General features: G+C 41.5%; 1 protein-coding gene across 4 annotated transcripts in view; it reads right to left on the minus strand.

The window, feature by feature from the left end:
- AUTS2 (activator of transcription and developmental regulator AUTS2) overlaps window positions 1–17,562 on the minus strand; it is a 1,198,592-nt gene that overhangs the window by 903,649 nt on the left and 277,381 nt on the right. For all 4 annotated transcript variants that reach the window (XM_074189337.1, XM_074189335.1, XM_074189336.1 and 1 more), the window contains exon 2: window positions 5,884–6,096. In XM_074189337.1, coding sequence (XP_074045438.1) covers window positions 5,884–6,096 — 213 coding nt within the window. The remainder of the gene's footprint in view (window positions 1–5,883; window positions 6,097–17,562) is intronic.

The raw sequence follows: 17,562 nt of genomic DNA on the forward strand, positions 1-17,562 counted from the left end.
GAAGAAACACTCTAAAAGGACAACAATATAATGAGGGGACAACATCTTTTTAAAAAAAGGGAAAAGAAGGCCCTGGCTTACCCTCCCAGGATAGGGTCATATTTAAACCTCACTCTTAGGATGCCTTCTACAAGTTAGCCTCTATTTTCTCTGCTGTTTTATTGCTACCTCTGTTGGGGCGACCAAAGGTTCAATCCCAGGGAGAACGTGAATTTCAATGGTGGTCCAGATGAAAACAACTAATGCTTGAGCTAACCATTATGCCCAACCCTGATGAGAGAAATCTGAGATGAGTCCTCTAAGCTCACCCCCAAATGAAGCTTTTGAGTTCTTTAGTGTTTAGTAAAAATGTTTTCACTTCAAATCACATTTTCAAAATAAAATCCTAGTTTAAGCATCCATTAACAAGAATAACAAGTGAAAACTGAAAAGGCCCACAGAGCGAAAGTTCGAATACCTTTTTGCCAGTAAAACACAAACTCTAGTGATGTTACTGCCTCAAATGTTTGGGTTTCCAGATGCCTGCAGACATTACAGCCGTGCAGAGTAAATACCTGGGTGAATACTGGATGGATTTCCACCAAAAACTAATTAGCGAGTTTTCTGATACCTGACTTCCGCTGAGCCTGCTGCAGGAAAGGTTCAGATGCTCACTATTGCTGGGATAAGTTAATTTGAGCAGATAAATTTCGTGGTGAGCATATCAGAAAGGATGGCTCAACACCAGGGAAACAATGAACATTATCTCCAGGAAGAGCAGCCCTTCCACGGGGGATGCACAGGGAGGATTACTATGGATGGGGAAGGAGTTGCAGCACTCGCAACTTGCATGTTCCTAGAAAGAGTCAACAGCGGCCTGGGGAGGAAGCCACACAAGTGCTGGACATGTTTTTTCTATCCTCATCTCCTAGAAGGGGGTGGGGGGTGGAGATCTGGAACATATCAAATGCTTAATAAATACTCCTTGGACATCTCTAGAATGCAGGAAGTTCAGTAAGAGACAGAACCATCTAATTTAACTGGTGTTGTATCATCAGTCTCTGGTACACTACAATGGATTCTTAATAATTGCTGAGTGACTGTCTCTCCATAAAGTCTATTTGCTTTTGTTGGTGCTGCATCATCAGGTTCTAGTACATTGTGTATACAGTGGGTGCTTAATAAATGCTCTAATTGACTATCTCTTCATACAGACTGTTTGCTTTTGTTTGTTCTATATATTCAGGTTCTAGTACACTATGTATACAGTGGGTACTTAATAAATACTTTTGACTATCTCTCCATGTAGACTATTTACTTTTCTGAGTGGTACATAATCAGTCAAGTTAAGGGGGAAAATGCACTTTGGTTGTTCTGAGGCAGGCCTGTCCTCTATGTACATGGTGAGTGCTTAATAAATGTGTTGATTAACTATCTTTTCACATAGACTATTTGCTTTTGTTGGTGCTGCATCATCAGCCTCTAGTACACCATGTATTCAGTGGGTGCTTAATAAATACTTTGACTATCTCTCCTTATATACTTTTGATGCATCATCAGTCTCTGTCTGGTACTCTGACTATGGATATGGTGGATGCTTAATATATGCTCTCATTAACGGTCTTCCCATATAGAATGTAAGCTCTTTGAGGGCACAAACATCTCCCTATTCCCTGACTTAAGAACCACTAGCTGACAGACCAAACTAAACCACAACGCATTTCTTGTTGACCAAATACGCTCCCTCCTTTTCAACTAATCACCATCTTTGATTTTTTGCCAGGTCAATCCATGCCATGACATTCCCTCCACATCAGAGGCTCACTCAACCACCTCCTTCATTGGGAATACCTAGAAAGAGGGCGCCATCGAGCTCTGGAGACCACCTTTGCTTTATGGTCTCCCCAGTCCAGTGGAAGGCCTTTTGAAAGCTGGGGCTCTCAGGCCTGCCTTCTCTACCAGCTCTCTCCTCTGGGCTGCTCAAAGACAGTTCCATTCTGAGCCAGCTTAAATGTACAACCATTTCCGAGGATTAGTGTCGGCCCAGGATCTTCTAAGTCAGGGTCTATTTACGCTTAAAAATACATTCACACAAATAAACTCCATCAGGGTGGTTAAGTGCCAGCTGAGAGCTTCCTTTTTACAGTGTGATAAGTCATGACAACCAAGACTTATAATCAGTCAAGTTAAGGGGGAAAATGTCCTTTGGTTTTTCTGAGGCAGGCCTGTCCCTTTAAACTTAAAAATAAAAATGCCAGTAATTGTACACTTCCACTTGGCTTCCATGAATCCTCTAGCAGTAGGAAGCAGGCATCATCTTGCTGCTGGCTAAAGGAGGCCCTAGCATTAAGTTCTTCCAGCATTTCCTGATAAGATGAAGCCTTAATCCCCTCTCCCTCACCCATGGAGAAACAAAGGGTCTCCACCTTGCATGCTGGGGACTGCTCCCTGCAGACCACTCATTTCAAACCTCTCCTCTGGGTGCCTTGATAATCTGGCCCTTCCATTCCCAACATGGGCTCTCTGGCTGACATTTCCAGGTATCAACAACCAGGAACCTTATGGATGGAAGAAGACACCCATGGAAACTGGATGAGAACTAGAAGAGTCCTCAGAAGACATCGATAACAACCCTTGACTTTGGCAGACAGGGAAACTGAGGCCAGGTTGACTTGTTTACTAACTGTGCTAATAAAAATGATGGGAGATTTGAGATGTCCTTTTGCAGTGATTCTGTTGTTCAGCATCTAACTAGGCTAAGGAGAGAGACCATTTCACAATTCTGTCCATCAGAGTTCAACAAAAGATTAATCTAATCAATCAATAAACAATTATCAAGAACCAGCTCTGGGCCAGAAACAAAGACTCTGCTTGCTTGCATTGGTGTACATTTAGAGGTAAGGGAAATTAGAAGACGTCTGCCTGCATATCCTCTCCTAATATCCTTAAAACTTCTTGAGAATTCAAGCCACCAGGATCTCCAATCATACATACGTGGTGTTCCACTCTATGAGGGCCCCGAATCCAGTGGCAATTCTCCCTTAAGAGAAGCAGAGGTCTTTCACTGTCCACAACACTTCCCCTCCAAAACAAGATGTTTCTATATGCATTGGCACCCCAAGATTATTCTCTCCTTTGTTCCTTACTCAGCTACAAAGCATACACTAATTTCTAGTATTCCAAAATAAGCATGTTTTAATATATATATATACCTAACCTCACAGGATTGTTATGGATCAAATAATATTACATTTAGAAAGTATTCAGCAGACAATATGCAATGGATAAATGCATCTTCAGGCAGCTAAGGTGGTCCAGAGCCAGGAAGACCCAACTTTAAATCCAACCTCACACACACACAAACTGTGTGACCCTAGGAAAACCTGTTTGCCTCACTTTCCTGAGCACCAGTATTTTTTGCCAAGAAAACCCTAAACAGGGTCACAAAGAATCAGACACAGCTGAAAAATGACAAAAAAAAAAAAGTTTGTTCTACTCTCCCCCTCCAAATGACATAGTCAGCTGGCATTGATATTATTCCATTGAGAGGATATAAATTTCTTTGAGGCCAAAGCTTATTCTAATTTTCTCTTTGCGTTCCTAGCACTGTTTGGCATATATTAATTAATTAGTACTCACGGACTAATTAGTGAACTCCACCTTACATGTGGCCCCATACTACATTTAAATTTGCAGTTAATTCAATTCCCTCTATACTGGCTGCTTTATCAATACACTAGGACCCAAGTGGTCTCCCTTTAAAACATGTTTTTTTGTAATTGGACCTATCCATCTTGGACCTTAACAGATACCATGTCTCTATGGAACCAATCTGTGCTCATGGATGTGGGATTTGGCCTCAATGAAGAGCTGAGGAATCTCAATCTAGAGCTCAAAGGGACCTCAGGGGTCAACTCCAACCTGCTTAGTGACATGTGAAGAAACTGAGACTAGGGATTTAAAACGATGACCAGAGATGGGATTTGAACTCAGACCTCTTAATTTAGAACTAGTGACCTGTTCACTTAACCATGAAGTCTTGGGTTGGAATCAGATCTTCCATGGGTTCTGGAACTAGCCACTTAAAAGATCATTGACTTAGAGTTGAAGAAGACCTATCAAGCCCAATCCACTATTTTATAGATGGGGAAACTGAGTCCCAGAGAAGTAAGGGATTTTTTCCAGATCAAACAGCTAATAAGTATCTGGCCTACAATTCAAACCCAGGACTTCCTGATTCTAAGAGCTGCCCTCTATAAACTAGACTGCCTTATACATCTCTTGCGACCAGTTTCCTTATCTATAAAATACTTTTGTTGATGTTCAGTCGCTGTTGGTCAGGTCTGTTTATAATCCCATTTGAGTTTTCATAGCAAGGACACTGGAGTGGTTTACCAGATTTTTCCAGTTCATTTTAGAGAAGGGGGAAACTGAGGTAAGCAGGGCTAAGTGACTTGTCCAGGGTCACAAAGCTAACTAAGTGTCTGAGGCTAGGTTTGAATTAAGGAAGATGTTTTGGTTGAAATAAATTATCTCTAAAAGAGTCTTCAAAACTCTAAAATCTATTAGCCTTTAGTCTCTTTGATTTTTTTTAAGTTTAGAACACACAACAACCACATACACATACCCACATAAGCCTACTACATGATGTGAGTAGAATCTCTTATCTCTCTAGAATTTTTAGCCCCACTCTTCAAAATCATCAAATGTTTTCATTTATGTGGATCATATCTTTTGATATTAAATTAAAATGCATTTGTATTAATATGGAAAATTGTTTTGATCTCACACCCCCAGAAATGGAAGCAGGTATCTGCAATCATCCTTGGCTCGCTTTGAGGACCACTACCCTAGAGAAATGATGGCAAGTTCCAAGTTACCTGTGAGGCTACTAATTAAAACCACCTGCTCTATAAACCAATAGCCAATCCTCAGCTGCCTGAAAATAACCACAAACCATCTTTGGATGGCACCTCTAAGCCAGGAGGATACCACCCACTGCTGCTCTATGGACACCTCCAACTGCCTAAATTTATGTGGGAGGAATCTGAGAATCCCCCTCCCTTCCGCATATTAATCCTTCTTCCCTGGGGATTTCCATAGGAAGAAAACATCTGAGAAAGAGCCCAGCGAACCGACTTGCCTGCAACTTTGGCTGAAACCTAATTATTAAACCAAGTCTTGGCCCCCACATCATCCCAAGCTCACAAAGAGGGACTTGAAAGATGAAGCTGGGGCTAGCCTCCTCTGCACATGACTCTCCCCCTGCTCACCTGGAGGGCACAACAATGCTTTCTTAAGAATTCTAATCTCATGAAACCCAGGAAGAACCAGATCAGGGGACCAGTGATTAGTAACCCAGGAGAGTACATGACAATACCTGTGAAAGAACACGCTACAAATGAGCTCGGGGTTCAGCAATTAGTCTTCCAGATCCATCTGTCTTGATTGGGCAGACCCCCTCCAAATCATGTCCCTCCTCCTCTCCAACCAAAAGAAAAAAATAATCCACCATTCCTTGCCCAGTTCTACATGATCAGAAAACAAATAGCCATGCCTACGTGACTCCCAGGGAAGACGATCCTTAGAATCTAAATGATGTTAGAATCCCTAATCTAAATCATAGATTCCTGTTGGATTTAAGATTTGGGTCAGGAGAGACTGCCGGGCTTCACCACGTTACCAGGGTGAGGGCCCTGGCTTGCCAGAACAAATCACTCCCACAGTCAACCAAGGCCAAGATCTCACCCAACAGACAAGGACAACATGGCAGATGCAATGGGAGGCAAGGATTTCAAACTGCCCATCGCTGCTCCCTCTTCTGGCCTCTCCAAACAGGTTATGATGCCACCTTGCTCCAGAAGGACAGGCCAGGCAAACAAGGAGGAACCAAAGGGCACTCACCTGTCGCAGTCCTTTGGAAAGCTTTTTCCGTTTCCCAAGATGCTGGCAGAGGTTTCGGTCGTTCTCTCTGTCAGAGCCGTAGTGGTGGTGATGATTCAGTCTATTCTTCTTGGAGTGGTAGGACAACCCATTGGTAAGGGCTTCCCGTTTCTTCTTGGCTAGTGGGTTCTGGCGCCTCTCCACCCGCTCCTGAGGCTTAAGGGCGACATCCTTCTGTAAGAGTAGGAGAGAGGATTTGTGGTTAGAGAGGAATGTGGGATCAGGCCTTAACATCAGCTAAACAAAGGTGCAGAGAAAATTCCAAGGAGACAGGAGGAGGAAGAAACAAAGATGGCAAGAGCAGCTTTCTAAGTTGTCAGATCATCATACATTTCATTCTTTCTAGGTTTAGGAAGACAAACTGTTCTCAATGTCCTTTATTTCAAAAGAAGTGTTATTTTTATTCATTAAATCTGATTTTATTTCCAAGTAAAGATCCATCTTTGCTCCCTACCAACCTTTCTTCTCCCCCCTTTGAGAAAGCAAGCAAAATAAAATCCTTTGCACAAACATGGTAGTCAAGCAAAGTACATTCTGACATTGGCTGACCAAGTTTGAGTGTGTGTGTGTGTGTGAGCATCTCTATATTGTTATAGAGACACGCAGGCATGCAAACATCATATATGTATATGTGCTGATAAATACATGTGTGCATACACTTTGTACCTATGCATTACATTTATGTATGTATGCACATGTGTGTAAACACAAGCTTGTGTTAGCACAGGCACATGTGTAAACATGCAAGTGTGCATAAACAGGTATATACATGTGTGCACTGGTATGGACACTTCTATACAGATAACACCTGTCAGTTCACATCACACATGTACAACATACACATGATTACACACTTCTGTGTGTGTGCGTGGACATGCCTGCACAGTATGTACATATATATTCATGTTTGTAAGTAGATGCACACACACACACACACAGAGTCCATTGCATCTCTACCAGGAAGCATCATCATGAGTTCACTGGAATTGTGGCTGGGCATTATGATGGTTCTCACATAAAAACATCAAGATTCCTTCACTCATTATTTCTCTCATTCATTCTCCACCTGCCTCCAGACTGGGGGACATAGGGAGGGCACAACCTCTGGAGTCTGTCCTTTGTCCGGCGCCAGGACTGTCCCCAAGCTGGGTCTCCTGAGCATGCTCAGTTCACTGCCCTACATATCTGGTCTATAAAGCAACTTCTCTCAATCAACAGGGCAGGAATATTCTGGAATGGCAAAGCTGAGTTTTATTAGCCAGGAAGACAAAAATATTGACCCATGTGATTGGAGGGGTTCCTAAATGAATTACCTTTTTTTTTAACATGTGCTCCTCTGAGCATCCTTAGTTCCTACCTCCATCTCCTCTCCTACAAACTCTTATCAATAATACTGTCATTGTGATCAGATGGAACCTTTCATTCACATACATGGGAGGCTGCACATTCATTTTGGCCAGCCTGGAAAGAGGTGGTCAGAGAGACCGCAGACATGCAATAGGTCTGACCAAAGTGACCAGAGCCAGGAGCATTGCAGAGACCCAAGCCATTCAAGTGACCCCTATTGGGGCAAAATCGCAATGTCTGGCCACTGAACAGCTGCATGGAGATGGACAGGCCATTTCAGGAACTCAAGGCCACAGGGCTGAAGAGAAGCCAAACTGGACAAATTGCTCGACCACATTGGGTCTCAGTTTCTTGATCTGTCCATTGGGAGTAAAATCATCTCTGCTATCTATTTTACTAGGCTAATTAGTATGAAACATTTCAAATAAAAAAAAGTCCTTCTTTCAAATGTGTAGATCATTCCTTCCCAGGTGAAGAATGCCACCTGCAGGCTCTGATGAGAGTTGGAGTCAGTTGATCAGTATTTCTTAGCCACCTGTGATATGCTGCTCTCCCTGCTCGGCTTCATCACCCACAAGAGAAGAGGCCCTCACGGTGGGCCCAACAATCCCACCCACACTGTCTTTGGCTATTCAGCAGCCAGGAAACCGAGGTTGAAGACCTCCACGTGGACACCACCAACCATGCCTGAAGGCCTCTTCAGGTGGAAATCAGAGCACAGAAAAGGTCTCTGGAGACCTTCAAGATGGCAGCATGCTACTCGACCCTGAAACCTCAAAATTAAAACCAACAAAACTAAAGGTGAAATCCCCAGGGATTCCCAAGTCATATTACCTAACCATTCTTCATCCTCCCCCTCCTCCTTCCCACAGGAATCTAGGGCTCTGCCCCTGGGTTTTCTGGCTCTTATCACCAGCAATACCAGGCCCCACATCCCTGCTGGAGATCTCCAATCATTCTGTCTTGCATACACCCTGCCCCCCTTTCTAAATCCTCTTTATATGCTTTCTTTAACCATTAAAATGGTTAAGTAGGCCTATAGTCAGGAAGACCTGAGTTCAAATACAGCCTTCAGACAGTCACCATTTATGTGACCCTGGGTAAGTCACTTTATTCGACTAAGTTTCTTCATCTGTAAAATGAGCTGAAGAATGATATAGCAAACCACTCCAGTATGTTTGGCAAGAAAACTCCAAATGGAGACATGAAGAGTCAGACATGAGTGAAGACACCTGAACAGCAATGACCATTAAAATGGAAGCTCTTTGAGGGTAGAAATTATCTTGCATCCCCTGAATTTGGTACAATGTCTGGCACTTAATAATAGCCTTGCAAATGCTTCCTTCTTTATTTTTTTTCAATTGTATGTGAAGAGAGTTTTCAAATCATTCATTCAATCTAAAAGGCAGAAAGAGTAAGTATGGATTAAATGAAACCATGAAGAGAGGGCTGGAGATGAGAAGCAAAAAATTAGCAGCAAAACACAGTCAGCACCTCAATCCTATGAGTGTGGATTCCCTCAAATGTTAATGCCTCCTTTTCTCTTTCAAATCACTCTGGATGTATTCTAGGTGTGTTTGTGTGCATGTATGATTGTGTGTCTATGTATAGATATAGACACAGATTTTCCCAATATCTTGTAAGCTTCTTGAAGACAAGACTGTTTTTTTTTTCATTTTTCTTTCTTGGCCCCTAACCACTGCATAGACTACTTATCTGCTTGAGGGAGAGAAGGGACAAAATTTTACTCGACTGACCCAGGTGGGAAGACCCAGGAGCCCAGGGGTGGAAGGTTTAGCACTATGAAGGATGGAAAGCCTCACTCTCAGGGACAGTGTGCAGAGAGGAAGGGTGACTTGAAGAAAGAAAGGTATTTTGGGACCTTTAGGAAAATACTAGATGGTGGCGAGTTTTACTTCTGTCAAAACAAAGATGACAGCAATGCTGAAGGCTCCTACTAAGGGGAAAGAGCAGCTCTAACTCCCTTCAATCACATCAGCCCCATGAAGTCATAGGTCCTCTTCAAAGACAAAGGACCAATAACAATTCTAAAATTCTATTAGAGGGGGGTGATTCTGGAAAAAAAAGGAATCTGTATGTGAGGTTACAGACCTTTCTATAGCCCCAATGCTTCATCCTTTTATAGCAGTCAAAGGTCCCAAGGTTGCTATGTCACCTGGTCATCTCTGCCATTCCTCCTGCTCCCCCAAATCGAGAGAGTCAGACTCTGTGAGCAAAAGAGTGATGGAAAGGTGAAGAGACATGGGGAGATGGAGAGGTGGAGAGATGAACAGATGGAGAGACAGTGAGAGGTGGAGAGATGAAAAGAAGTGGAGAGAGATGGAGAGAGGTGGAGAGAGGTGGAGAGAGATGCAGAGAGGTGGAGAGAGATGGAGAAGTGCTCTAAATATAATCCTGAGTTTTATAAGCATCCCTCTGTCTCCAGTCTCTTGATGCCCACCTCTTCACCATCGTTTTTCCCCCAAGTCTGCTGTAGATGCCCACAGCTTCCAGAGGATGATCATTCTTTTTTGAAATGGAACCAACCTCTGCTCTCTTTCCCCTAATGGGGAATGAAAAGAGATAACCTGCCTTTATGCAAAGCCTATTAGGAGTACTGGCAGCTCCCATAAAAGAATAGCACCTCCAAGAAGCCCAATGCCAACCACTTCCACATATTATCAATGACTTGGGCCACTTGGGATGGAAATCTATGAACAGCCCACAGGACCTCACTCCTTTGTCAATCATTCCACCTACTGCACCACATTGTATGCAAGCAGGGTACTGAATTAATAACCAAATAATATTCAATAATGCATTAACTGTAGTTTTAAAAAAATTACAGCATTCTCTTTGCAGATTGAAGCTGTCTCCTCCCCCAAGGTGCCACTAATGTATACGGAAAAATTATGTACCATTCCATACAAAGAGGAATTAATATTTATGAATTCATGGTATAATTTTCCCCCCAAATCCATTTTATTTCCATGTGGCATAGTAATCAGACCAATCTGGCTGCACCACAGAACAGCTACAAGGAGGAAATGGACCCCATGCTGCGACATTAGCTGGTGGGAGCCCTGGAGAAGGCTGGTCTGGAGCTGTGCAATCATCATCGGGCCAATTAATATGAAGATTCAAACTTTGGAGTACTGAAGGGGAGGAGGGGAAAGGAGGGGGAGCGCCGGGAGAGCAGGTATTGTTTTACTTTTCTATTTTTATCTCTTGGGCTTTGTACAGAGGAAGGGCTTAATAAAGGCTTGCCCATGCGTTCATTCATTCAGAAGGTCAAGGAGAAGATGAACTGAAGACAGTGGGCTGCTTATATTGTGACAATGGCCAAAAAAGGCTGACATATATATATATATATAACACTTTAAATATTATAATGTCTTAAATATAATAGATTTATCAAGGGAACAAGGTACTTTACATACACCTTCCCATTTGATGCTCTCAAAATCTCTAGTACATTTTTAACCGGGGGGGGGGGGGGGGGGGTAGTGTACATATAACTGATTCCATCAGTAGAGGGAGTCTATTCACCTACAAGTTCAATACAAACAGATGAGTTTGTTTTTAGATATCTTTAAATCTAAATAAGTAAGAATAGATATAGAAATAGACTTTGCCAATACCTCACAAGCTCCTTATGTTATTATATTTGTATACTTTTGGAGGTTTATCTCTCCTTGGACAGGAAGTTTCTTCTGAGTACACACTACACCCTGGCACTATCTTCTAATCATCCTCCCTATCTCTTGGGTGCACATTTTTCTTTTTTAGTATTGTTTCTCCCCTCCTGGAACATAAACCCACTGAGGACAGCTTCTATTTTTGCTTTTCTTTATATCAATAGCCTCTGCACAGTCACTGATGGTAGGAGAAGCTTAATCAGTCCTTGGTGATTGACTTGCCTGGGGTCTCTCTGCCAGTCTGTGCCCAAAGCTGGACTAGGACCCAGATCATCCTCCTTCTTGAGGTCAGCCAGAGCTCTGTCCATGATCTCCATGTTTCTTCTACAAGTAAAGGCCTCTCTCTGGTTGTGCTCAGATTGGTGTACTGGATCAATTTACTGGGGTCAAGCCCTGCCTTAGATATATGTCTGACATGCTGACCCTGGGAAAAGCTGCTGGCAGCCTTGTAAGACTGACTAGCAGAGAAGGCACCCAGATGTGTGGAGAAATGGAGCTTCCTATACTAAGGAGATGCCAGATCCAGTCCATGTCTCTGCCATACTGGGATGAAATGATCACTGATCTAAAACTGAAAGGGACAGAGTTGCAGATATGGAAACGGAAGTCCAGAGAGATCCATGGACTCCAGGGTCACACAGCAGGCTCTGCAATTCATCTCGTCTCTCCTCTCATTTTACAGTAGAAGAAACTGAGGTCAAAGAGATCAAGAGACTTCTCAGATCACACAGGGAGGGAGGAGGCATCTGACGTAGGATCTTCTGATTCCAGAAAGCTTTCCACCCTGACTCATCTCAATACCAGAGAATTAAATCAATAATGTTCATCATTCCAGAAAAAAATTAAGTCACTGTAAATGAAAAATTTCAAAATGGTGGACATCTTATAGTCAGACTCTGTGATGTCTGCAAATCCCACAGTGTTGATTTACTGATTTATTTAAATCAATTAATTAATCAAACCCCAATGATAAAAGTATCTTCTAGAGTTCCCATTGCAAGACTCAAGTCAGATTAACCTTTTAAAAATTTGCTTTTCCATAACAGAGACTGAAAATATTTAAAGTTTCCTGGTTTGGTAACTCACTACCATTTTCAGATATGCACATTTGGGCAAGTGTTTATGAGGATGATGGGAGAAGGGGGTGAGGAATTTGGAAGAAATCTGAGAAATTAGGTGGTTTAAAACTGATTCAACTGATACTGAGAGGAGTGAGGGAGACTTAAAAAGAGAATAATAGGAACCCAACCACCAATGGACGACTTTCAATGAGGCAATGAGATTTAGAAGCATTTGCTAGGGAACAGAAAGAGGGTAAATTCTCTAGCAAGAAAGAAGAGACAGGAAGAGACAGTTAAAAGTGTTGAAATTACATGATTTTTAGGTCATTGGAGATAGAGGGCAGAGTCACAGTGGTTGCAGATTCACTGATAATGTCTGTAGAGAGATGGAATAGGGAGGTAATTTCCTTCAGTTATGAACCCCTCTCCACTACAGCTGATCTTACTCTTACCTCCCCATCCCACCCCTTCCCAAATCACTATCCTTCTGTGGAGACCACCAATCCTAGGCCACACCTGAATTTAAAATCAAATAGTGCAGAATTGTACAAAATGGGAAAGACTGAGCAATTGCTCATGAAAACCCATGGTTGACAGGTTTCCAGTTAAGATTACAGATGGAAGCAGGCAAAGACAACTGGAATCAAGGCCAGCACACTAGACTGACTTCAAGAGTGGTGCATTTCCCATTTTCTACTGGAACTAGGGTTTTTACTTCTCAATCCAAGATTAACAGGGAATCTCATGATATTCCCTCTACAAAATCTGGAGGCTTGACAGGAGCCTTTTTTCCTGCCAAGGGCCATTTGGATATTTCTAACATCATTCAATAGCCACACAAAATTATCAACTTAAAAATTAGTCTGCTATATTAGGTCAAGCATTTAATTAATTCACCCCTAAAAAACTCCTAAATTTATTGAATTTTGAGTCCCACCTGCAGTTGCTATGACAGCACAAGACCAAAAGATTTTCTGCCTTTATGGACCAGTGGGAAACTTGCTGCCTCTTCTTTAGAGGGTTCCAGATCTAGCCTTGGGGCAGCCAGGTGAAGCCAAAGAGCAAATAGCACAGACCTAGAGCCTTCCTGAAGTGAAATCCAGGTTCAGATGCTTATTAGCTGTGTGACCCTGGGGAAGTCACTTAACCTGGTCTGCCTCAGTTTCCTCAGTTGTAAAATTGAAACTGACCTTCCCCAAGGTCACAGCTGTAATTAGAATTAAAGGTGGGATTTGAACTAAAAGTTCCCTAAATCCAAAGCTAATGTTGATGAGAACAGAGAATCATATGTTTAAAGCTAGAATGATGTTCAGAAACCAATGAGTTTAACCCTCATTTTACAGATCAGAAAACTGAGACTGGAAAGATAAAGTGACTTGGTCAGTCATTTAACCATGGTCTTTGGGCCTTTAAGTCCAATAAGTAATCTTCATTGATAAGAGCTATAATTATTCAGGGATTGGTTATCTCAAGACCATTTATTTTAATGATCCTCCCATTAAGGAGGTGGCCAGAGGTCCTTTCCAATTCCAAATACATGATCTGATAAAATTCTTATTTTTGCCTTTCAGTCTCCTTAAATCTCATTAGCAAGGATATAATCCCCATGATCAAAAGTGGGTGGCCAAGAAAAGAAAAGGGAGAGTACTGGAAATAAGTGAGAATCTCCATAAAATTTGAGGACTGCCAGATGACACTGAAACTACTGGTTGAAATAAAGCCCCAGGGCAATCTTGGTATTTTCACATATCCCATTGGAAAAGATAACTGACCACCACTCAACTGAATCCACTCCAAGAATAGTACATTAGAGGTAAAATCAAGCAGACCCCAGTTCAGATCTTGCCTGAAATATTTACTAGTGGGATTTCCCTGAGCACATCGCTTAAAACTCTATCTGCCTCAGTTTCATCAACTGAAAATTGAATATAGTAATAGTATCTACTTCCCAGAGTTATCATGAATGTCAAATCAAACAATGTATATAAAGGGATTGACAAACTTCTGAGTGTTTATACAAAAAAGTGCTATTGCTGTTTTATTATTATTTTGATTGATAATCATTTAGGAAGTAGCTACTTTACACTAGTCACTGTGTCAGGGATGAGAGACAAACAGGTGAATCCACTCATTCCAATCTTTAAGAACCAATAGTCGAATAGGACAACCATTTTTAGTCTGCTCTTTCAAGCTTTGGGAAACAAACTCTGATGCTTAAAACATTCACAGATACATTGAATCATTGATTTGAAGGGCAACATTAGGGGAGAAAGAACCTAATCAAATCCCTTTATTTTACAGGTTAGGAAACAGAGGACCAGATATAAAAACAACTTTTCTGAGGATTTGAACCCATGCCTCTGGCCAATTTCTTGAAAATCCTGTTTAACTTCTTCTAATGAGATTGTAGACTCAGATCACATGAGAACTATGATGCAATGAAAAGGAATCTTCCCCCCCCCCCCCTTTTCATTCCCCTCCTTTCCTTTTTCCATATGGTAAACCTTTGGAGACCATCCAGAAGTATGAACAGAGCAGAAAATCCTATTGGCACAGCTTTAAGACATGAAGTACACACAAACACAGGAAGACCAAAAGGGAAGAAGAAAACCTCCCCCCAAAAAACACCATTAGGAACAAGGAAGGAGAGGAAGAGAAATGGAACACAAGAAATTCTCAGCTGTATTCAAAATCAAATACCTGGGTGGACCTCCTAGGGAAGGGGGAGCAAAGTGTGAAACATTTCAGACTCATTCCCACCTAAAATATGACCCATTTCCAAGACTTGATGCTGAAGCAACAGTAGGAGAGAACACTGGGAGGGAATCTCAAGTGTAAGACACTTTGTAAGCAAATGTCCAGAGGTGGGAAAGCACAAGACCTATCTGGGACAATGATTCCAATATGACGGGTATACCAAAGGGCCAAAAAGTGAGACTGAAACCAAAGCCTAGAGATCTGTGAAAGGGAGGGTAGGATTACAGAGTTTGCTCCAGGGCTGACCATAGGAGATAACCCAAAGAAAATAAATCTAGAGCAACCAAAGGAATGCCTAATGGTGAATTATCAAAACCTAGTGGTAGTTTTAAATCCAACATCCAACTCCTTGTGCTGGAATTTGACACCTCTCTAGCCAAAGAAAAGTGAAGGGCTGAAGCCATTATGTGAATTATTCACTCAAAAAAACACTGCTTTCCCCCTTGTGGCAGAGTTCCTCTACTCAGTAAATCCCAGCACACCAAGGACTGCTCTTTCTGAATTCTAGAAATTTGATCCAGATGTGACAAAAAAAACACCCACTTTGGTTTTTCTTCTTGGACAATTTCCCATTTAGGCTCTCTTCCTCCCCAGGAGACTTTTCGTCTTGAAAACATGTGCTACTCCTTTTTAGAAGTTCCCCCCGACACACACACACACACACCAAATATACAATTTTTCAAAAGTTGCTTTTTTTCTTAATCCTTCTTTCCTTTTTATCCTTTTCTGTCTTTTTTAAACACATAGAAACATATCAATTACCAAAACACGGTCAAGAGCTCAGAGTTGGATATAAAAACATTCCATTTTTCATCAGGGAATTATGACCTTCTTGAGGTTTCTACTCTCACCAACTACATAAAAAGATAAAAATTTGGAGCATTTGTTCATAGGGGGCATGGACAAGAAAGAATGATGATGCAACACTAGGGAGAGAGCTGGGTCCAAACTAAACTAACTGGAATCCAGTCTAGGGACAGACTTAGAATTCCCTTTTAGAAAAGAGGCATTTTATTAGTTTATTTTACATTTCTGTCAACTAATTCAGGGTACATGAAGAGAGGAATGGACCCGGCGGGAAACTGATGAGTTTCTTTGCCCTTCATCTCTACTAGGGTAACCCAGCTTCTGACCCTTGACCTTTGCCTTAACCTAACTTGAAAGGATCAATAGCCAAGAACAATTTGGGAAAGGATATGAGGGAAGGAGTAGGAGGGGAACTGGTAAAAACAGAACAACCAGTTCTACATCTGGCACTTACAGCATGAAACCTGAATCCATCGGAAAAAGAGGGAGAGGAGAAAGAAGGGCAAGGAGGAAACTTTGGACCCAAATATTTTCCCTGGCAGAGGCTAAATACAACAGCCATTCATGTGTGACAGCTGTGGGAGAGAAGAGTCCTCCACCAAGACTCATCGATATGAATACTTGGTAATTTTGTCCACTCCAGAGGATGGAAAAAAAGTATTATTATGAAATGCAATTAAATAACCAAAGACCCTCAATAGTGGGAAACAACCCGTGGGACCATTCACCAAGACTGAGCATGACTTGATTTTAGAAGGAACCCAGGCTAGAATCCCAGAACTTTCTCTTATGAATCGGAGTAGACTGTAAGCTCCTTGAGGGCAGGCACAAGTTCTAGTTTTTGTCTTGGAATCCTGTTAACTTCACATTGTATCATGAGTTGTAACAGTAAGTACTGCATGGATCCTAAAATTTAATTTAACTGAAAAGCTAACAATGTGACAGGTAAGTTCTCTGAAAAGCCTCAGGTTCCTCATCTTTAAAAAGGGGATGGGAACCATAAAACTTGATCTTTGGAGAAAAATCCTTTATAAGATACAAGGCATTCTTACATCAAAAGCTTTTCAAGGGAAAAATAAAAAATAAATGTAAAAAAGTTTCTAATGGGATTCTAAGGGGAGTCAAGAGGAAGCTACATAAATGGGGATAATTATTTTAGCTATAGTTTCTAGACTATAATGAGAGACAAGCATCCAGGAATATGAGGAGTAGTAACTTTACCACTTACCATCCTGTGTGATTTTACAAAAGTCACACTCAGTCTCTGACTTCACTATAAAACCAAGGGCTACGTTGGACAATCTCTGAAGCCCACTAGTACCAAAAAGTCATGATTTGTGGCCTTATAAGAACTTACGGTTCAGTTCCTTCCCACTGCAGAATGAGGATAATTTAAAGGAAATTTCCCCAGTCCAACTCTAAGGTTCAGAAATAAATTACCATAAATATATTACACTCAATGTGTGGTTGTGTCCCGGTTTGACAAAGATATTAGCGTGCCATTTCCTTCTCCAGTTCACCTGACAGATGAGGAAGCTGAGGCAAACATGGTTAATTGATTTGTCCAGTTTAGGAAGTGTTTGAAACTAGATTTGACTCAGTTCTTCCAGATTCTAGAGCCAATGTCACCCACCTGCCCTTCAAGAGATAAATATAAGAGTAACTTCCAAGTTCTCAAAGATTTCACAACTTTCACTTAAATCCTTCCTAAGACAATACCTAGCTGAGCAACCCAGTCTTTTAAGCTCTATATGCCTCGGTTTCTTCATTTGTAAAACGATGGCAGATAACAGCATCTACTTCACAGGATGGTTGTTTTTGAGAGTCAAATGAATTAACCTGTAAGGACTTTGAAAATTTTAAAGTGCCTTATTATAACTTATTCTTGTCATGCTTAGAGTCATCTCCTTAGTCCACTTAAATATCTCTTAAAGAACACTCGAATATGCAAAAATCAACACTTGGAAAAA

Source organism: Macrotis lagotis, chromosome 5, assembly GCF_037893015.1.
Source record: "Macrotis lagotis isolate mMagLag1 chromosome 5, bilby.v1.9.chrom.fasta, whole genome shotgun sequence".
Taxonomy (NCBI): domain Eukaryota; kingdom Metazoa; phylum Chordata; class Mammalia; order Peramelemorphia; family Peramelidae; genus Macrotis; species Macrotis lagotis.